Source organism: Mustela nigripes, chromosome 2, assembly GCF_022355385.1.
Source record: "Mustela nigripes isolate SB6536 chromosome 2, MUSNIG.SB6536, whole genome shotgun sequence".
Lineage (NCBI taxonomy): Eukaryota > Metazoa > Chordata > Mammalia > Carnivora > Mustelidae > Mustela > Mustela nigripes.
In genome coordinates, this window is record NC_081558.1 from 26700175 (window position 1) to 26723000 (window position 22826).

General features: G+C 43.2%; 1 protein-coding gene across 16 annotated transcripts in view; it reads left to right on the forward strand.

Annotated features, from left to right (window-relative positions):
• PXK (PX domain containing serine/threonine kinase like) overlaps positions 1–22826 on the forward strand; it is an 80176-nt gene that overhangs the window by 36716 nt on the left and 20634 nt on the right. For all 16 annotated transcript variants that reach the window (XM_059390041.1, XM_059390042.1, XM_059390055.1 and 13 more), the window contains exons 4-13: positions 3317–3503; positions 10436–10513; positions 11055–11128; positions 11781–11855; positions 14982–15086; positions 15602–15703; positions 17165–17326; positions 17739–17856; positions 19123–19201; positions 22267–22315. In XM_059390041.1, the coding sequence (XP_059246024.1) occupies positions 3317–3503; positions 10436–10513; positions 11055–11128; positions 11781–11855; positions 14982–15086; positions 15602–15703; positions 17165–17326; positions 17739–17856; positions 19123–19201; positions 22267–22315 (1029 nt within the window). The remainder of the gene's footprint in view (positions 1–3316; positions 3504–10435; positions 10514–11054; positions 11129–11780; positions 11856–14981; positions 15087–15601; positions 15704–17164; positions 17327–17738; positions 17857–19122; positions 19202–22266; positions 22316–22826) is intronic.

Sequence of the window (22826 nt, forward strand, 5' to 3'; positions counted from 1 at the left end):
AAGCCCAAGGCAGATGTTTAACTGAGCCACCCAGTCACCCCAGTAAAAGAACTTTTAAAAGAAATATCAGTTGTGTTTTTAGTAGTACCCTTGATTACTCTATATTACGCAATGCTCTGGAACAACAACAAAATAATAATAAAGTGATTCACTTGGATATGTACTAGCTGAGTGATGTGCTTTCTTCTTAAGTATGCTTTTTATTTAGTTAATAAAGAAACTGCTATTTGGTAAAGCCTAATTGTATGAATGAGGAAAATGACTTGAAATACATGTCTTATCTGGCAGTGAATTATGCCATGATAGAAAATTCATTTTAAGTATGCTCTGACACATTTTCATAATTATGTTGGAGAAATAGGCAATTTAGAATTGTCAGCCAACCTTTTCGTCTTGTCCAATGTTGAGTTCAAGGTCTTCACTGTTTGACAGATATAGAGTGGAATAGCTAAGTTAGGTTTGCCCTCATGGGTGGTTTAGATTACATCTTTTCCTGAATTAAAGATGCCCTTCTCTAGAGACCTTCCCATCAATCAATATGCATGTCTCACTTGGGCTATTCTAATATAAGCATAAGTATAGAGTACAACTGCTCTTTGAAAGTGATTTTGCTCATTAAATTAAGATACCAATCTACCAATCTGATACTTTTTTTAAAAAAAGATTTTGTTTCTCAGAGAGAGCGCGTGAGTGCACACAAGCAGGGGGAGCAACAGGCGGAGGGCGAAGCAGGTTCCCTGCTGAGCATGGAGCCTGATGTGGGACTTGAACCCAGGACCTTGAGATCATGACCTGAGCCAAAGGCAGGCACTTAATAAACTGAGCCACTCAGCTGCCCCCTAAGGAACACTTACTTATTTTTTATTTTTTAAAAGATTTTTAAATTTATTTATTTTTGATACAGAGAAAGAGTATGAGCAGGGGGAGGGGCAGAGGGAGAAGCAGGTTTCCTGCTGAGCAGAGAGTCTGATGTGGGGCTCAGTGCCAGAACCCTGGGATCATGACCTGAGCCAAAGGCTGATGTGTAACCGACTGAGCCACCCCAGCTCTTAGGAACACTTAAAAAAAAATTTTTTTTTTAATTTTATTTACTTATTTGATAGACAGAGATCATAAGGAGGCAGAGAGGCAGACAGAGGGCGGGCAGGCTCCCAGCTGAGCAGAAAGCCCCATGCGGGCCTCAATCCCTGGACCCTGGGATCATGACCTGACCCGAAGGCAGAGGCTTTAACCTACTGAGCCACACAGGCACCCCTCAGGAACACTTTTTTAACATAAAACATAACAGTGAAAACAAACAGGAAAAAAAGAAAAGAACCTTCAGGAAGCAGAATATATGCATTAAGAGGAACATCTCAGGCTCTTCAAAAGAATTATATTTTATGATCTCAGAGAGATAAGAAATTGCATTACATTCAGGATGCTATTAAAGAAAAGAAAGACTAATCAGAAATTTAAAAAAAAGATAATAGAAGTGAAACCTCTGGGGTGCCTGGGTGGCTCAATGGGTTAAGCTTCTGCCTTCAGCTCAGGTCATGATCTCAGGGTCCAGGGATTGAGGCCCGCATGGGGCTTTCAGCTCAGCTGGGAGCCTGCTTCCACCTTTCTCTCTGCCTGCTTGTGATCTATCTCTATCTGTCAAATAAATAAGTGAAATATTAAAAAAAAAAAAGAAAGAAATGAAACCTCTTTAGAAGAGCTGAATGATAAAGGTACTATTCCTGAAGATTTTTTCAGTAGGAAAAAAATATTGTCTAATAAAGGTGGAAAATAGGAGAGAAAAGGTGAGAATAGAGGACCAGTCCAGAAGACCGAACACTGGAATAAGAGTTCCAGGAAAAGAAAGCAAAGGGTACAGACGGGAAGAAATAATGACCTAATACCAGAAAATACCAAAGAACAGAAGGATGTTTGTTTCCAGATAGAAAGGGCTCAGTACACAATGCAGAGGGTGAAAATATATCTGCAGAGAGGCCCATGGAATTCACAAACTGGGGTCAAGGAGAAGACCCTAGAAGCTTATAGGGGGTGTAGTGGGGGCACGGAACAAAAATGGAAGCAAAAATCTACTGCTAATAGCACCAGAAGCTAGAAGACAATAAAGTCGTTCTTAAAGACTCGGGAGGAAAAATATTTCCAACTTAGAATTCTACATCAAGATTCTCTATTATTCAAGTGTGAGGGTAAAGTGAAGACTTTCACACATGCAACTTTTCAAAAAAAAAAAAAAAAAAAAAAAGGATCTCCCTGGCTCTCTTTTTAGGAAGCTGGCAGAGGGTATCCTCACTAAAAATCAGGGATTCTTCTACAAAAAAGGAATGTATGGATCTAGAAGGGGGGGTTCAGCAGGAGACAGGCAAGAGCATCCCTAGAGTAATTTGCCAGGATGCCAGCCCGTGGGGGGAGGGACCACCAGTCCTGCTTGGAGCAGGCAGTCCTCAAGAAGATGAAACTGATGCATCTTTGTGTCTGAATATGTTGAGAAAATTCTTAGATGGAGAGTTTAGAGTTGAACAGAAAACTAAAACAAACAAAAAAGACCAGTTGATAAAAAGGAATTGTAAGCATGGCTTTCTGGCTCTGTGATACAGATCACCTAATGTAAATAGGAATATTGCACTAAATAAAATTATAACTATACTGGAGGGATTAGGAATAGATTGCATGTGGGGTGAGAAGAGGATTGTGAAAGAGAACTTAATCCAGAATGGGAAATTAATAGATTAATACCTAACAGTGAAAATCAATTCATAATGAACCCTGTGCCAAAAAGATGGGCTGAGAGAATTCAATGTGGCTGTCTCTGGGGAATGGATAATGGCTTGGTCACCTGTTGGCAGAGGTGGTTGTGGGGGGAGTGTCGCAGGGATGCTAATAATAAAAAGACTCTTTGAAATTATGTTCATATATAAGTTTGATAGAAAAACTTTTAAAAAATTAAATTTGGGGGCCCCTGGGTTGCTCAGTGGGCTAAGCCTCTGCCTTCGGCTTAGGTCATGATCCCAGGGTCCTGGGATTGAACCCCGTGCTGCGCTCCCTCCCTGCTCAGTAGGAAGCCTGCTTCTCCTTCTGCTTATGTTCCTTCTCTCACTGTGTTTTTGTCAAATAAATAAATAAAATCTTTTTAAAAAATGACATTTTAAAGTTGCTATGCTTTATATAGCATTTTATGAATTCTGAGTGGTAGTTTTTTCACATTTTTATCATAGCACTGAAATCAGTATGCATCTCAATGATGTGTAGTGGTTCAGGATTCTGATATTATATCTTCTGTGGGGATGACAGGAGCATAATACTTTTTCTCTTCTAATTAAAGATTGCAGGCCTCAGTCTACCTCTTCCTCCCAAAAAATTGATTGGTAACATGGACCGTGAATTCATAGCTGAGAGGCAGAAAGGTCTGCAGAACTATCTCAACGTTATCACCACAAATCATATCTTGTCTAATTGCGAGCTGGTTAAGAAGTTTTTAGACCCAAACAACTACTCTGCAAACTACACTGGTAAGCAAGGCGATCTCTGAGGTATGGTTGCATAACTGTAGAGACACTGTTCTTTGCTGGTGACAACATGTGGGAGAAGTTATTTCCAAATGGGGCTGTGTATATATTTGTTATAGGGCATTATCTGCTTATTAATACTTTACCCAATTGTAATTTACTGTAAGAGGGTAAGAAGTAATTTACTGTAAGAGTGTAAGAAGAAGATAATTACTTCTAAAATGTTTATGATGTCTGCACAGAAGAATATGAAAGAGAAGTTATTGAGTCCTATACTTAGTCTTGTCTTTCTTATCTTCCCTGACAGAAAAGAAAGTAAATAATCCACCATAATCTGTACCATACTCTCAATTTGATTTTTATTTGGGTTTGTTTCTGTATTTACAACATACAGTATGGTTTTTCTGGGTATTTCTTTATACCAAGTGGTTCCAAAGGGTCCTTTCTGTGTCTTCCCTTTTGCCCCCAAGGCAAAGCCTGAGGAGGAGCTAGTTTCTTCCAGACTTTCCCTGGATCAGTCAGGGGACTGAGGTGGAAAGGGTGCCAGTTACACACAAAGCTAGCGTCAATGACCTAAGCCTCTTGTTAGCAGAACGAGTGATTAAACATTCAGTGTTCCCTGGGGTGGCCTTGAAGAGACCAATGGAAACCATCATAGAACTGAACCAGTGACTAGAATTCGACTGATTTGTTAAAGCTGAGCCATGCTTAAAGTCTTAGTGGAACTCTGGGTATTTTTAATAAGCTGATTTCCTTGCTGAGAGAATAGGTTGTGTACACGTTACATTTCAGGTCCTCGAAACACTACTTATGAAGTAATTAAAGGAAGGCGCTTTTATACCTGTTTCAGAGAGAGGGAAATAGGGGACTGCTTGTCCTCTCTCAAGAGAGGGCAAGAGAGCTTTAGAAAATTCTGATGCCCAGGTACTCATGCCAATTAAATGAAAATTATGGCGGATTGGCAGGGGGGCATGTAGTTTGGAAAGCTCCCCGAGAGATTGCAGTACGGGGCCAGAGTTTGAAAACCATAGCCCTGGACCTTGTTCCTCACATCCCAGTGTGGTCCTCTGACCCACAGCATCGGCATCACTGGGAGCTTGTCAAAAATGCTGAATTCAGGCCCTATCCCAAACCTATGGGTCAGGATCTGAGTTTATCAAAGTCCCCACGTGATTTGAGTGCACACTAAAGGCTGAGAAGCCTTGCTATAGAATGTACCTCCTGTCTTCTAATGGAAGTACCTGCAGAGGTAAGAAAAATGCCTTCTAGAATGCAACCAAGTGAAGGAAAGTTTCGTTCAAACTCACATTTACTCTAAGTGACAAAATGGAGCATTACGTTACTACAAGGCTGTCATTCTTGCCCCCGGTTGTTTCTTGGTTCACCTAGGAGAAAAGATATCACAGGCCAGGGGCCCCCAGGAGAGCGTAACTCCTTCCAGAGTAGCATCTCTCGTGGCCTGCAGTCACCATGCTTCACCTCCGTTGTTCCCCACAGTGTCTGATGGCGAGCTGTCGGGACCGCTGCTATCAGATCAGCCCTAACCTAGCCCCGTCCGTTGGTCTGTCCCTGTATTTCCCGAGAGTGTCTGCCATGTGTTCCCTCAGGGTACAGTGCGCACAGGCTGATGCGGCCCGATCTGGAGACCTTCCCCGTCTGTGCCGGGTACAGCCCTGGCTTGTGGGGGCGCGGGTGCAAGGAAGACATGCTTGGTGAACACTAAGTTACGTGGGGTCAGAGCTAGGGGAGATTTGGGAACAGGCATACCCAAACTAACCCTTTCATTCCATAGGCAGGAGGTCACCTGAGAGGAAAGGCCTTACCTTGCTAGGGTTGCACATGCATTGGACTGTGCAAGTATACAATGTCTGAGTGTTTTCCAATTAAAATGCTGCTTTGCCCCTGGAAGATGATCTGATCCCTGTATTTCCTGCTGTACCCCCTCACAGGCTGCTGTTATACTTGATCTTTTCTGTTCCCCTGCTTCCGCTCCTGGCATGGCAGACAGTCAAGAGTCCAAAGCAGATGTGGGCAGAGATCCAAGAAGGCTGCCAGGAGCTCCCACTGGGATCCAAATGCTCAAGAAGCTGCTGCTATTTAGAGGACTCAGCCCCGTAATGAAACAATAGGGGATGGATGCTGTTTTCAGAGAGATGCTGATATATAATTCAGAGATTGCCCCCTTTGAATGAAACATCAGAACTTGCCTTGCCTCTAGGCTGACTCACTAGCAGCCTCAGGAAAGGGAAGCCCAGGCAGCCTCCTCTGCACCAGCTTGACTGAGCCAAATCCCTGAAAAACCAGGCGGACTTGTCCAGCTTCCCGCAACTCAAAGTTTGGCCTCTGGTTCCCAAGGGCATTCTGCGTACCGCCACCCTGTGGCTCCTCTCTGGGCAAGGCCTCTGCCCCCTTCATATGGATAAGGTCGCCACCTCTTTCCTAGTGGTCCGTGGTCACTACCTACTCCACTTCAGCACAATCTGAGATCTGTGCTCATGTGACCGAAGTCACCAAGGCCGCTTTTCCTGCCTCTTGCTCTGAGGTTGAAGATGCCTGGTTGGAGGGGGACTGTGACGCCAGCCCCGTCCCCAGGGGTGGGTAACTAGGAGCTTCAGGGCATCAGCAGCTGCCTCCTCTCTCCCTGGGGCTCCAGCCTGGGATTTCTGATCTTTTCTTTCTTTTCCTGGTATTCTCCAGATGACCAAGGAAATAGAGGTCCCTGGCGCTCTGTGGGGGAGTTAGGAGGTGCCCATTACCAAGTCTGATGGAGGGCCAGCTTTTGTTACAGGGAGAGCAGGTGTCTCCTAGTCATGAGGGCTTCATATTGGAAAACACACGTGCACACGTTCCCCACCCCCACACACCTCACTTATTCATCTTATTGACGGGGTACTTCTATCATTTAAAAGCGTCGGCGCACTATAGCCCATCTTCCCACTTCAGACCTCAGACCCCTCAGAAAAGGGGATTTTAATGTCCATACAGAAGTCACTTGGACCAGAAATGAGGAGGTTTGGCTCCTGGGCCCCAGCTTTGTCATCAGCAGCATTTTTCCTCTGTGAACCTCTGGTCCCGGCCTAGAAAACAAGAGGAGAGGGAGCGGGGGTGGACAGGGAGTGTACAGGCTGTCTTCTAGTCCTGAAACCCCAGGAACCCTGTGAGTTGGTCAGGTAGTAGTGGGCTCAAGGATCCAAGGAGGGAGGGAGGGATGGGATGGGAATGGGGATTATATTCAGAATCAGGGCAGGGCGCTCTGGAGAGGTGGTAGGCCCAGGCCCAAGTCAACTGTGTGAGCCTCTATGGCGCCACCTGCTGGAGCAGATCGGAGAGTTGAAGACCAGTTGCAGGGCTGGGGTCTGTCTGTTCTCTCTCTTTTTTTTTTAAAGATTTTATTTATTTATTTTACAGAGAGAGAGATCACAAGTAGACAGAGAGGCAGGCAGAGAGAGAGAGGGAAGCAGGCTCCCCGCTGAGCAGAGAGCCCGATACGGGACTCGATCCCAGGACCCTGAGATCATGACCTGAGCTGAAGGCAGTGGCTCAACCCACTGAGCCACCGAGGCACCCCGGGGTCTATTCTCTTGTCACGGTGATGGGGCTGGGACCTGGGATCTCAGAGGCTGCACACAGTGGGGGCAGCTGGTATGTTGAGAGCTGACAAGTCAGAGCTCTTCGGGAAGCACAGGGTGGGCCTGAAGGCCTCACTCTGCATTTCCTGTCTGGAAATGTTGTTTCTCAGCATTTTCCTGAGCATGCAGTTTTCCCCCATGTGTCTGTCAGTATTAAGGAAATAGAGGGCAGATGACTTTCTTTTCATGGATTTCATGTTCTAGTGGAAGAGAGTGTCCACATCCATTGAACATGTACTGAACCTTTAGTTCTTGCTGCGTCTAGTATTTATTGAGTGCCTGCTCTGTGTCAGGTGCTGCAGATAGAGCATTAAGGAAAGCGTAGCCCCCTACCCCCACTGTTCTGCAGGGGGATTGACAGGTGAAAGCTATGGCTGAGTAGACATGACCCAGCAACTTGAGGGTGGGAGTAGGGGATTTGAAGGTGGCAGAAGGCTTCCAGAAGAGTTGATGCCTACATGGAGATTTAAGGATATGTAGAAGTTAGTCACGCCAAGAGGCAAGGGCCAGTGCTCCTGGAGAGGACAGAATATTTCCATGGTTCTGTGGGATTTTACCCAGATTAAGACGTAGCCTTCACAGGGTGCCTGGGTGGCTCAGTGGGTTAAGCTGCTGCTTTCGGCTCAGGTCATGATCTCAGGGTCCTGGGATCGAGTCCTGCATCGGGCTCTGCTCAGCGGGGAGCCTGCTTCCTCCTCTCTCTCTCTCTCTCTGCCTGCCTCTCTGCCTACTTGTGATCTCTCTCTGTCAAATAAATAAATAAAATCTTTAAAAAAAAAAAAAGAAAGAAAAGACGTAGCCTTCACAGCCAGAGTTCACAGTCTAGTGGAAGAGAGTAGCCCTAACACAGGACAGACCTTGGGTGAATCCCATGGGAGAAGGGCACACAGAGCTCTGGGAGTGTAGAGGATGGAGGGCTGGGAGAGAGCTGGCTCGAGGAGTGGCAGCTTTGGGCTGAGCCTTGTGGGATAGGTAGACAGGAACAGAAAATGTGGAGGGGTGGAGTTGGGCCTATCTTCAGGAGTCAAGGCAGGTAAATCTAGGCATTGCACCACTTGTGTGGAGGGGTAAAGACAGAAAGTCAAGGTAAAGCCAGATCTGGGGTAGCACTAGGTTTAGAAATTTGGACTTGATCTTGTAAAGAGGTGGATGTGGTAAATGCTTCTAAGCAGAGGAGGAAATGCTTAGGATTGAAATCTGTGGCCTGAAGCTTGGGAAGGAGGAGATTCATGTTGGAAATATGCTCATCATGGGATTTACTTGACAATAAATCATAGTTCATGGGAAAGAAAATGTCCTTTCTACAATTTCCCGATTCCCCAAGGTAAAAAAAAAAAAAAAAAGCTATTTCCCAGTCCTCAGTTTATCAGTAACAAATCTAGCATGTTCCGTTTGTTGACAGCCATCTCCACATTCCTAGAACAATGTATGGTACCTAGTAGAATACGATAAATGTTACGGTAAATGTTGTCAAATAATGATTTGGTGGGGAATTACGAGTCACTTTGAGTTATGAACCAACTGTCCTTTACTCTCTCTTAGAATGACACTGTACTGTATTTAGAAAATTATTTTTCATGATCCTTCCCAAAGTTGATATGATCTTAACTGAAAATGATGCCTTTTTAAGCTGTTTATGTTCAAGATTTTTAATGCTTATTTTTGTTCAAGTTGTTTTGGAAAAGCTAAAAATATTTTATATCAACCTTATGTTAACATTAACTCAACAGAGTTTCCAGCATTGATTAGGAACATTTTATATGCTTCTGTGACACCTGATCCCTCCAAGTGTTTTGTCCCTTTGGGGTAGTTAGAACAAATGTAAATAGAGTCAGTTTTGTATCTGGTCATCCCAGGTTTTCTTCTGCGTGGACAGCATCCACAATTTACGTGTCAAGTCAGTAAACCACTAGTTAGTAGATTATTTTCTTCCCTCAATGTCTTAACTCATAATGTACTGTAAAATATATCAAAATCACATTGCCTGCCAAGCACTAGCCATGGTAATTCCAGACGAGGTCAGTCTGACATAGGGAGAGCATTTCTGCCAAATCTCCCATTCCTCACCGGTCGGCCTGGAATACCGCCGATGCTAGGCGGAGGTGAAATCCCACAATGAATTTGCAGTATTGCTGTTTGCTCTAAGGGATCTAGAGTGGCTTCCTTTTTCCATTGTGTTGAGGGAAAATAGCAAATTACAGATGTCTCTTTTTGCAGGAAATGTAAAAGCACAGTTATTCTGATAATTTCTTAATGCAGTGAACTTTAAAGAACTTCCTCTTCTCATTGTCTTCTTAAAAAGGGGAAACGTTCTCATGATAAATGAACACAAAAAGGGGGATGGATTTTTTTCCAGTAAACAGGGCTATGGTAACGTCCCACAATAGAACTGTGTTGTTGCTGTACATAGATGTTTTTCTAAAACACTGGCTTTTATTTCCAATATATATTTAAGGCTAATCGCTTCTTTGTTGGTGAAAGCTTTAATTCCATGAGGAATGAAGACAGGATAAATATCAGTTAGAGCAGCATAAATACTGTTCTGAGCTGACCTCAGAACACATTTTGAGTTTTGTGCTTGGGCTGTAGCCTGACGCATATATTGAATTCTTGGCTCAGGCCACCTAATTTATTTACATATTTTAAATCTTTCAGTTTAAAAAAAATACACATCTATTTTTTTCACATCATTAGTAATTACTCTTCCTTTTTTTTTTTTAAGATTTTATTTTATTTATTTGACAGACAAAGATCACAAGTAGGCAGAGAGACAGGCAGAGAGAGAAGAAGCAGGCTCCCTGCTGAGCAGAGAGCCCTACATGGGGCTCGATCCCAGGACCCTGAGATCATGACCTGAGCTGGAGGCAGATGCTTAACCCACTGAGCCACTCAGGCGCCCCAGTAATTACTCTTCTTAATAAACCTTTTACTTTGGAATTATTTTAGACTTACAGAAAAACAGCAATGATAGTACAAATAGGTTCCCTATACCATCGCTCACCAAATTTCCCCTAATGTTAACATTGTAAGTAACCATGGCATATTTATCAAAACTAAGAAGTCAACTTTGGTGTGTTACTATTAACTACAGATTTTATTCAAATTTCACTTGTTTTTCCACTACTGCCCTTTTTCTGTTCCAGGATCCAATCTAGAATCCTTCTTTCGTTTTTTTTTTTCTTCTTGTAATTAAGCTTTTTAAGAAGGTCCTAGACTTATCAAGATTTCATTTGCAAGAATAACATCTTAAGCATGTGTTACTTTGCTGATAGGTTGGACTGATGAGTTTCTAAAATGTCTTTGCAGAGATTGCCTTACAGCAAGTTTCCATGTTCTTCCGATCAGAACCAAAGTGGGAGGTGGTAGAACCGTTGAAAGACATAGGTGAGAAACTGGCACGTGCCTGGTCTGTTCAAACAGATCACAGAACTGGACTCTTTGTCACGCTTTCCTATCTGTAGCCCAAGAAAGCTCTTCCACGCAGGTGATTTCTTTTTCTTTTTGCCTTCCTACTGCTTGAAGACGCAGTCCGTAACTTGTATACTTAATGAATCTTGGGTAATGTGCCACCTGGAGACTTGGGGGGTAGTAATGTGTATTTTCAGAGCCGTCCGTCATTCTTCATCTCTCTTTCTTACTACATCTTAAGTGAAGTGCCCATTTTCCTGTGCCCATGAATAGTTTCTTCGTTTGCAGTTGTTTTGGTGTTTTCTGTGGGTTTTTTTTTTGGGGGGGGGGGTTTTGTTTTGTTTTCTTAAATACCATCTTTCCCATGTCAACATTACCAAGTGGTGGTTTTACTGGTGCCAGTATTGCAGCGGGTAAGATTGCCAGCCTTGATTTTTTTAAAATTACTTAGTTGGTGAAACTTTTTTCTGTTGGTGTAAAAATTATTTGCTATGACTGCATCTCTGCTTTTATGCAGGTTGGAGGATAAGAAAGAAATATTTCTTGATGAAGATTAAAAATCAGCCAAAGGAACGGCTAGTGTTAAGCTGGGTGAGCTGGTTTTTTGCTTTGGTCTCCTTTCATGTACTTGAGATGGGTTTATAAAAGCAGATACTGAAAAAGGATAATTAAGAAATTGCACTGTTCTTCTGAGTGATGTTGTAAAGGCCTCTTCAGTCCTACATCAAAGGAGAGTAATTTTGAGTCACTTTGCTTATTCACTTGGTTATATCCATGTGATTGTATTTGATTAATTAGTAAACATCTGGAAAGAAACAGAACAGCTTAAAATAGTTCTGGAACCTCTTTAGGATTGGGAATTTTACAGTTTGTTTTAAAGAAAAAATACACATTGCTTTATGTTCTCTCTTGCTTCGGGAGCTCTAGTGGTTTGGCTAATGGAATTTGATAAAAGCATAGTTTTTTGGTTTTTTAAAAAATCTTTTTGCTTTTTTTTTTTTTTTTAATTTTAGGCAGTTAACATATGGTGCAATATTGGCATTCAGTGACAAATCACTTATACATAACACCCAGTGGTCATGATAACAAGTGCCCTCCTTAATGCCCATCACCTGACTTTGTGTGGGTTGCACCTTTGGTTTACAGTCATATTTGGACAAATGAAATAAAGGGAAAGTTTTACAAGGAATTTTTCTTTTGGTAACTTAAGGCAACACCCTGATATTTTCCCCCATGTTTCCAGGCTGATCTTGGTCCCGACAAGTTTCTGTCAGATAAAGATTTTCAGTGTCTAATCAAACTTCTGCCTTCCTGTTCGGTGAGTACGAGCCCTTCTATTCTTTCTCTTTTTTTTTTTAGTCTTTTATTTTTAAATAATCTCTACAGCCAGTGTAAGGCCCAAATGCACAAGCCCAGCATCAAGAGTCACATGCTCTACTGACTCAGCCAGCCAGGCACCCCAAGGCCTTCTGTTTTTCTAGGTGCTACTGACAGATTCAGAGTGTTTTCTTGTAGGTGGCCATGGACAGAAGAGCTGGAAATGCTCTGTAGGCTCAACAGTGTGGAGAGGTATAGTGGATTTCAGTCCACGCTAAAATTGCTCAGGGCTGCTCCTGTAGCTCAGAGACCAATTTTTTTTTTTTTTTAAGATTTTATTTATTTATTTGACTGAGAGAGAGCGCACAAATAGGGGGAGCGGCAGCCAGAAGGTGAGGGAACAGCAGCCTCCCCACTAAGCAGGGAGCCCCACGTGGGGCTCAATCCCAGGACCTGGGATCAACACCTGAGCCAAAGGCAGACACCTCACTGACTGAGCCACCCAGGCACCCCCAGAGGCCATATAAATGGCATTCATGACATTGGCACAACCCATGAAACTTGACAGTTGTTTTAAGCAAATATCCGAGTAAGAAAGTACCCACTTTGTTCTCAGTAAGGATGTTTGTATCAGTGGAATTGAAAGATCTAGGGGCGCCTGGGTGGCTAAGTGGGTTAAAGCCTCTGGCTCCGGTCGTGATCCCATGGTCCTGGGATCAAGCCCCGCATCAGGCTCTCTGCTCAGCAGGGAGCCTGCTTCCTCCTTTCTCTCTGCCTGCCTCTCTGCCTACTTGTGATCTCTGTCAAATAAATAATAAATCTTAAAAAAAAAAAAAAAAAAGAAAGAAAGAAAGATCTGTTTCTAGTCTGAGAAAACAGAACTAGTTTGGATTTAGATAAGCTGGGTGAGGGAAGGCACAAAGAGCCCTTTTGCTATCTGAATCACTATTCTCACAGGCCAGCTAGTTGGCCTTTAGGAGTGCCGGGCATTATTTATGCTAATGTACAGTTCTGATCCAAGGCTGTTACTGGAAAGAAAATACATCACTGTATTTCAGAATATATGCAGAATGTCTTCAGGAAAAGACTAATCTGGCCAGAAAAGCAAGTTAATACTGATGTTCTTTATCTGTGGTTCGCATGAGGATGTAGGACCCTAGAATGAGTCATTCTTGAGCACAATTATGCTGACCTATCCAGTTGGTTAGGCAGGTTCAGTTTTGAAGATAGAGTGTCTTGTCAAGCTAGCAAAACCAAGCTTCTAATAAGGTGTGCAGTTTAGCCAAGAAAAATGCCATGGTCTTTGTGTGTGATTAGTTGTGTGCCACAGGCTGTCAGCATTCAATTCCAAATTTCCTTTAAAGGTTGTGCTTTAAAAAAAAAGAAGGTGGCACAGATAAGTGGTGCATATTAATTGTAGAAAAGTTAGAAAATATGGATAAGCAAAAATAAGAAAAGAAAACTCACCTGCAGTCCCAAGCAAACCAAAATGTCTAGAACTTTATATGTTATTTTTTTTTGAAAAATTGCACATACACTCTTTTAAAACCTGATTTTTTGGTTAATGGTATATCATGCACATCTTTTATGGAATAAATATAGTATAACATCATTATTACTGGTTGCATAGACTATCGTTGGCCTTACCTTCATTTATTCAACTAATCTTCTGTGAGACATTTGGACCACTTCCAGTTTATTCTTCTTATTTAAAAGGGAAAAAAGCCACAGTGAACAATTCAGGCTAAATATTTGTACCCATCCTTAATTATCTTCATCAAATAAATAATAAGAATTAATAAGGGAGATATTTTGAGACTGTATAAATATCCTGTTCTTACCAAAGCCCTACTAGCTTTAGCTTCATTGAGATTTTCCAACCCCATCATTCCTCTTAGGTTTATCAGTTGGCATACTGTAAGGGTGAGCTTCCTATTCTCTCTTCTTGGTCTGTTTATATCAGTATGGACTCAACAATTTTTATTTTATTCACTGGGTTCCTTTTTGGGGTGATGAAAGTGTTCTAAAATTAGATTGTGTGGTAGTTTATATAGCTCGGAATATACTGAAAACCATTGAATTGTATACTACAAATAGGTGAATTATAATGGTATATGAATTATATAGATATGAATATATATGATATTAACATACAACATATATTCATATTCATATGAATATATATGAATATATGTTGTATGTTAATATCATATATATTCATATATAGAAGAATTATATTTTAATACAGCTGTTACAGGATCAATAATAATCATTTTGATGTGATAGTCAGAAGAAACTTCATGATCAAGGACTATATTTTCCTGGGCATACCTTTCCATCTCCCAGCCCACTCAGTCCGAACCTTCCCAAACCTTTGCACAGCTCAGCTCCTATGGTTTAAATTATGATGGTGCTCGTTTGAGCAAATGGACATGTAACACCTGTTTGAACCAGTTGGTTCATACAACCAAAATTCCAGGTCATATGAGGACTTTCAGTCATTAAATAATTAGTCTTACTCTCCACCCCACTTGGTTGACGTCAGTGGCCCCTTCTCAGGAAGACCCCGTGAGTCATCACACTGCACCCTGCAGGAGATGGATGGGAAGATTCACGCTAGCTGCTTTGGATAGGGCCAGGATGCCAAAAGCTGTGGCTTTTTTGCTTGTTTTCTGGCTTTTACGCTCTCTGGCTTGGCCCCAAACAGCAGTGTGAAATGTTACACAGCGCTGTAAGAAGACACATTTGTCCTGGTCCTCACTTGGCTGTGCTAGGGTTTGACTGTATTCTCTACCAGTGTACAGAGGCAGAATATTAAAGCCATTATCCCCCAGACCTCTGCCTGAGCTCTGAGCATGTGTATCCCCAGGCACGTACCTTCACGTGAGAGCTCGCCGTGCCAGCTGTCCATGTCCCTTTGTCTGTATAGTTTAGGTTCCTTCTCTCATTTTAAGAACGATCTGCTTGTTGATCATCTGATAAGAAAATGCCACATGTTCAGGGAATATCCCGTTTATGTGTAACTAAAGTGCTGTGATGGTACTTAAGTCTACGTAACCAGATTCTTGATCTCAAAGGACCCAGATGTTGATGCAAATAAATGTGAATTTCTTTTTTGTTTTGGCAGCACCCTTATATCTATCGGGTCACCTTTGCCACAGCTAACGAATCCTCTGCATTGCTTATTAGGATGTTTAATGAAAAAGGAACTTTGAAGGACCTGATCTACAAGGTACTTGTGGTGCAAGTTCATGGTCATAAAGAGGTTCTCAAGTCCCTTCAGAACCTATCACAGATTCTTGATCCCTCAGGTTCCAGAAGTTAGGCCCTGGGGGTTTTATTTTAATTTTGATTTGATTTGGAATTTATTTTGATTTTAGCAGTAAAACTACCCCATCTGGTTAAAGGTTGAATAGGTAATGGTTATGTACATGACATTGTAGGCTGCTCTCTCAAGTGCCTTTCACTTAACGAGCAATATTGAACTATCTTAGTAAAGTTGGAAAATAAGACTGGGGTCTGCTAAGGCCAAGACCGGGCCCATCTTCACTGGACCAGAGAAGGGATGCAACTCAGGTCAGCCTCTTTCTATCAACTGTACAGACTCTTGTACTTTAAAAACCCACATCCTGTGAGCTGACCTCATCTGGCACCCCCAGCTGCTTAGAGCCCTGCCTGTTCCAGGAGGCTACGTGTGGTATTCAGACCTGCTGCTGTTCTCTTACATGCTCTTTGTGCTTTTCCAAGGCAAAACCAAAAGACCCATTCCTAAAGAAGTACTGCAACCCTAAGAAAATTCAGGGCCTTGAACTCCAGCAAATAAAAACATACGGACGGCAAATATTAGAGGTAAGAGATATTTAATATTTGCTTAGTTTGCATTGGGATTTCACTCAGATTACTGTATTCCTTTGGGAAAGTTCTTGGGATTGCTTATAAACAGATGGCATTGTCCTATTTTATCCCCAAAAGCAAGTATTTGAGACTAAGGCAGCCAATTCAGATCTACAAAAATTCCAAAAGCTTAGCTATTAGAATTTAGTATCTGATTTTTAAGAACCTCACTGTGCAGATACCAACTTTTGGGTTTAGTTGATCTTTATCTTTGTGCCAGGATTGTTGATTTTGTTATATCAATATATAACCATCTGGCTCCCTTGCAGAAGTGAAACTAGCATGAAAAGCCTTTCCCATATTACTCTCTAGAGCCTTGTTCTCCAGGCTTCTTGGATTGTCCGACCTTATCAGTGAAAACAGTTTAAGCATAACCTCCCCCAATAATAACTTATATGTATGCACTACTACTAATATATGTTGTGTATTATAAGTTAAGTTAGGAAAGAAGGAGTTCTGGAGCCCCAGAAAGAAGGAGATTAAAAACAAGCAAATAGAAAGAGAAGTCATATTTTCTTCCAGTCCTCAGTACATTGTTGTGGGTATCCCCTTTGGCTAGCACTGCTCTGGTTCATGAGGTTGTTATGGGTGTATCTCCAGGCATCTCCCTTTGTAGGTGAGCCTCTGTTTAATAAATGCCAGCTGAAATGTTTGCTTCTTTCTGTGGGAGCCTGTCATGTGTTCCTCTTAATAAACAGCCTAATATATTCTTTTTTTTTTAAGATTTTATTTATTTTTTTGACACAGAGACAACAGCAAGAGAGGGAATACAAGCAGGGGAAGTGAGAGAGGGAGAAGCAGAGAGAGACACAGCGAGAGAGGAAACACAAGCAGGGAGAGTGGGAGAGGGAAAAGCAAACTCCCTGCTGAGCAGGGAGACTGATATGGGGCTTGATCCCAGGACCCTGGGGTCATGACCTGAGCCAAAGGCAGATGCCTAACAACTGAGCCACCCAGGCACCCCAGCACAATATACTCTGAGAAGAGATTGGACTAGGGATATTTTTCACTCAACCCCCTTTCCTGAACAACTAACTGGCTGATGCCCTGGCTGATGTTAGCTGATGTTAGCCTTACTCATCTGTGCGGGAGGGTCAAGACTTTGGTCTGCAAGGAGCTGGCCTGTTGAGATCGGAAAGTGCTGGAAGTCGAACATTAACCCCCAGCTTTGGGTTAATAGAAGCTGCATCTCTGTTCTTTGGAAATGAGGGAGCTTGGAGTTGGGTCTCATAGCTAGAAAGCATTCAGCATCACCCCTTTTTCCAAAGAAATGGATGGAGAGGGCATTTTTCTTTAGGAATCTCCTCAGTAACCAGTTTTGTTTCAAAATATAGTGACTTTAAAAACGAAGTTTAACCTGTCTCATAATTGAATGAGTTGGGGGGGGAATTTAACCTCTACATATTTTTTTAATAGGTACTGAAGTTTCTACATGACAAGGGATTCCCTTATGGGCATCTTCACGCCTCTAATGTGATGCTCGATGGTGACACTTGCCGGCTGCTAGACCTTGAAAATTCCTTATTAGGCCTCCCTTCCTTCTACCGATCCTATTTCTCACAGTTCAGGAAAATCAACGTAAGTTGCTAGAAGTAACAAAAACAGAAAATTAATTTTTTGGTATAAATGATCCCCCTGGCAGGACCCATGATCTGCCCATGTAAGAAATATGCAGGGTAGGCCATGCCTATTGACTCTGTTCTCTCACAGAGTGTCACTCTATCTTTAAGTGCCTTGTTGAAATGGTAGATGAGATAAGGAGGGACATAGAATCATGGCCTGGAAAATAATGGGGAGTAGGACCAGGACCTTGGGTCAGAGCAGTGCCCTGTGAGCTTTTGCAAAAGGCCTTGGAGTTGTGTTTTCACTACCAGTAATGAGTGGGGATGCCCCTGGGCCATGTTTTTCTTGGTGAAAGCCTAGGGAAGGAACATTGGGATTCACAAAGCCAAACTGAAAGATAACCACCCTGCTCTCTTGTCTTCCACAGACATTGGAAAGCGTGGATGTCCACTGCTTTGGCCACTTACTGTATGAAATGACTTATGGAAGACCGCCAGACTCAGTGCCTATAGATTCCTTCCCTCCTGCACCGTCTATGGCTGTGGGTCAGTACAGGCTTTGAAAGAGTCTAATGGGCCCCGGTAGTCCACAGAGCTACTCACCCCCTTTCCAAAGTCCAGGAAGGACCCAGAGGAAGTTGCCATGTTCCATAGCCAGCCAAATCCAGTTTATAAAAGTAAACCAGGTCTGAGTGATTTATTTAAATTAACCTCATTAAAAATTCAGATGGTTTGTCCATTTGTCGAGCTATCTAAAACCTCAGGAAACATACTGTAACTGCATTCAAATTTTGGAACCAGGAGGTTGTAAAGAGAAATCTGCCCAGATCGAGTCTGACATAGAAGCAGAAGCTAGGAGCAGGCAAATTGAAGCCAGCCTTTCAACTGGGACAGGTGTCAAGGGCCAGACCAAGGCTTGAGTGGGACCTGCAAGGGACAAGAGAGCCACGGGCTGGACATCTGGTAGATAAAAGGCTGGCAGGCCGAGAGCAGGGAAAGGGAGGCAGGAATATAGACACCTGGCAGATTGGATCCTGGCGTTCCTCCAGCCTTACTTAGGGGACTGAGAAGGGCCAGAGGACAGGTGGGAGACACTTTTGGGAGCGGGACATGGGGACTGATGCAGACTTATCCAGGGACCCTTTCATCCCATCTATAGCCTGCCCAGAACTCACTGTTAGAGCAACACCAAGAGTGGAGGGCAGGGTAGCTCTTGGACCACTGAGCCTCTGAGATGTGCAAGTTAACCCCCTACCAAATGCTAGTTTTGTGTCAAATTAGTGGTTCAAGAGTACAGGCCCCAAAACTACTGGGCCTGTGTTGAGTGCGAACAGCTGAAACTGAACAGTGACCTATGAGTAGAAAAATCTGGCTGCTTTTGTTTATATCATCCAAGGTGTTGGATGATGAGACATCAACAATTGGCATTTTGTGTGCCAGTTTTGATTAAAAAGAAAGCAAGCAGCAAAATGTTTTCCAAGTTTATAATTTTCTGTGCAGTGTTTACTCTCCTTTTAAGAGAGCAAACACTTCTATGAATGATATCTGGAATCCTTCCTCCAATTATCTCTGAAATATATTTAGCTTTCTATCAGCATGTGGTTTCTGAACCATTTATTTTGAGCCATCGGTAACATGGTGTTGCCAACATTCCCCTCCCCCATGTATGCCATCTGTCTGTGCGTGAAGAGTTTTGACACCGTCCTGATCAGCCTGCAGACAGTTGTTGCGAAGTGGTGTCAAACTTTTCATCACCAAGCGGATTTGCCAGCATGTTCTGTGGAACTAAAATGTGAATCTGTTCATTTCAAGTGGCCGTGTTGGAGTCCACGCTGTCTTGTGAAGCCTGTAAAAATGGTATGCCTGCCGTCTCCCGGCTCTTACAGATGCCGTAAGTCAATCACACGCCTTGTTTGTCACCTTCCTAACTGTGTAGAACGCTGGACCACGAAGCCAGGGACCTGGCGCCATAGTAGACTCAGGTGTGGTCCTTGTGGAGTCGAAGGGACATGCTTGTTTTTGGTTACTTACAACATGATATCGTGAGCTGTCCGCTGCCGTGGTCTGATTGCTGTCCCTTGACGTCCGCATCTTCACGTGTGTCTCTCCCTGTTGATGTTAGCGTCATGTGTGTGTACATGTGCCCCCCCTGCCCACCCCCACTTAGAACACTCTGACAGACAGCCCGCTGGAGCACTGTCCTTCGTGACCCTGTTCCGCGCACCACCTGGCCCTCAGCTGTGGCTGCTTGTGCCCTCCAGGAGGAGGGCTGCGGGTTTCTGCCCCCCCCACCACCTTTGTTCCTCTTCTCCCTGGGTAACATGGGTTACACATCTAACTTGTACCAGGCATTGTGTTAGGGGCTTGGAACGCAGAAGACGTTCTCCCTTAGACTGGGTTATTCTCCCTTAGACTAGGTTATGACTAGTTCATCAGGACCATCAAAATAGTGCTGCAGGGCCTTGCCTGTAGCTATGCTTTCTGTCCCTTCTTGGAGAGCACAGCAGCCTTGCTGAGAACGGTGTGTCTGAGGTTAGACAGAGCTGGGGGTGCACACAGCCCGCCCACTTCTGGGTGGGGAGGGTGACCTGGGGCAGCTTTCCTGCTTCTAGAAGCTGAAGCTCCCCATCTGGGAAATAGGACTGGTAGTGGGCCCCACCAGAGAGGATCGTTGGGAGGAGTGAATGAAGCGATTCCTGGTGTAGTGCTTCGCGAATGTTAGTCATGATGACTGTTGATTCAGCGTCTATTTTGTGAGTGGCACATATCCGCGGCACACCCAGTGCGTCATCTGTGCCAGCTTGCCACATAGCAGATGTTCGCAGGAAACAGTGATGCGGGGAAGCAGGGCAGGGCTTAGCTTGAATGCGTAAGGCCAGAGCTCAGGGGAGCTCCATGCCGTTAGAGAGTGTGGGAGCTGCCCGAACCCCTGACGCTGCCCCCGCCCCGCCCCTGCCCATGGATATGATCTTTTAAAGTTCAGCTGACACCGGTGTGTTCCTCTCCCAAGCAGCCACCTTTAATAAGTGTGAATATGGAAGAATAGACCCAATTAGGGAAATGAAACAATTTTTGCACAAACTCATTTTAAAAGAAAATGCCTTTGGGGCGCCTGGGTGGCTCAGTGGGTTAAAGCCTCTGCCTTCACAGCTCAGGTCATGATCCCAGGGTCCAGGATCCAGCCTTGCATTGAGCTCTCTGCTCAGCAGGGAACCTGCTTCTGCCTCTCTGTCTGCCTCCCTCTGTGCCTACTTGTGATCTCTGTCTGTCAAATAAATAAATAAAATCTTTAAAAAATAAATAAAAGAAAATGCCTTTGTAGTTGGGGAACAACCCGATTCGTGCTGCTGTACCTGGGTTTGCATTTGTAGCCGCCATGGTCCAGACCTCTTCCATGCTCCTCCCAGCCATCTAAGTCTAAAGGGAAGCCACATTGTTTTTTCCTCACTGAGGTCTTTCTACCCTGCGGCCTTCAGTCTTGAGAAGAATACTTGAAGAGGCGTGAACTCTGTTCAGTTAAAATGCTTTTTCTGGAAGTAAATGGGCCTGTGCCCTTGATGGGGAGAGTTCTGTCTCTACTACCAGAGGTGCCCAGGGAGCACTGTGGGGAAAAGTTAACTGTATCATTTCTACTTGTGAAGTATTTCCTGTTTTTTAAAAAGGGGACTCCGCAAGGCAAGGCTCCTGCAGAGCCATGGGGGCACTGCCCAAGCAGCCATATAAATTCCCCAAACTGTCTTAGCCGAAGTAGCTCAGAATTCCTCATGTTGTTGTTTCTAGTCACATAATTTTGGAAGAGAGAATTGATATACTCTAAAAGCTGCCTTTTTAAAAGAAGATTTTATTTATTTATTTATTTTGTTTATTTATTTGACAGAGAGAGGGAACACAAGCAGGGGGAATGGGAGAGGGAGAAGCAGGCTTCCTGCTGAGCAGAGAGCTTGATGTGGGGCTTGATCCTAGGACCGTGGGATCATGATCTGAGCTGAAGGCAGACACTTAACAACAGCCACCCAGAGCCCCCTGGTTTGTTGTTGTTTTAAGATTTTATTTATTTATTTGACAGAGAGAGATCACAAGTGGCAGAGAGGCAGGCGGGGAGAGAGGGGGAAGCAGGGTCCCTGCTGAGCAGAGATCCTGATACAGGGCTTGATCCTAGGCACCCCAGGTTGTTTTTTTTTTTTTTTTTTTTTTTTTTTTAAAGAGAATATAAGAAATACTTCTCAGAAGAAAATTATTTTCTTGTTAGATTCCAATCAGAACAGTGTCTTTCTACTTAACGTTTTTATTTTACTGAGCTCTAGAATAATTTTTTTAAAGATTTATTTATTTAAGAGAGAGAGAGCGCGCGCGAGAGCAGGGGGGAGGGGCAGAGGACAAGGGAGACAGAGAGAGAGCATCTTAAGCAGACTCCACACTGAGCATGGAGCCTAGTATAGGGCTTAATCTCACGACCTGGAGATCATGACCTGAGCTGAAACCAAGAGTCGGACACTTAACTGACTGTGCCCCCACAGAATAAATTTTATCCTTTTCTTGGGTTTAATAAAAAAGGGGGAAAATCGGTTATTCTGTTTAGAAATATCTACTGCATAATTATTTGCAATGTAATAACTTACAAAACTAATTTTTAAAAGTATTTATTAGTGTATTCTACAGCATAAGAGGACCGTTGCCCTGCCATGTGGGGAAATAGTCTTCAGGACAGGGCTGACCCAGTCTCTCCTTGGTACCACCTCTGATACTGGGGGGCAGTGTGGAGGTGCTGAGCTTTTTCTGTGGTCACATTGGGTGGCCCGTAAACTTTGAGTGTGTCGATCAGCATGAAATGGTGGACTGGGCCAGGGCTGGGGGACGTGGGAACCTCATGGCCTAAAGATATCTCGTCCTGTTTTGATCCTGTTCTGAGAGGACATCTGGCTTAAGAAAGATTTTGTTTGTTTCTTTTCTTAACAGATTATTCAGTGATGTTTTACTAACCACTTCTGAAAAGCCACAGTTTAAGGTAAAGCAAATCATACCATTTTTTTTTTTGGTTTGTGACATATATAAGTTGATGTTGAAACTTAGTGCTTTTAAAAAAATTATTGAAGTAGAATTGACATGCCACATTATGTTAGTCTCAGATGTCCAACAACATAATGACTTGATATTCGTGTACATTATGAAGTCATCTCCACAATAAGTCTAGTTAACATCTGTCACTATATATAGTTAAAATTCTTTACTTCTTGTGGTGAGAATTTTTAAGATTTACTTTCTTAAAAAAAAAAAAAAGATTTACTTTCTTAGCAACTTTAAAGTATACAATATAGTATCTTAATAATAGTCACCATGCTGTACATTATGTCCCTATGACTTAACTTATTTTGGGACTGGAAGTTTGTACCTTTTGCCCCCTACACCTGTTTCATCTGCCCCACCCTCCTGACCTGGCAACCACCATTCTGTTCTCTGTGAACAGTGTGTTCTCTATGAGTTCAGGTTTGGTTTTGTTTTTAGAGCCCACATATAAA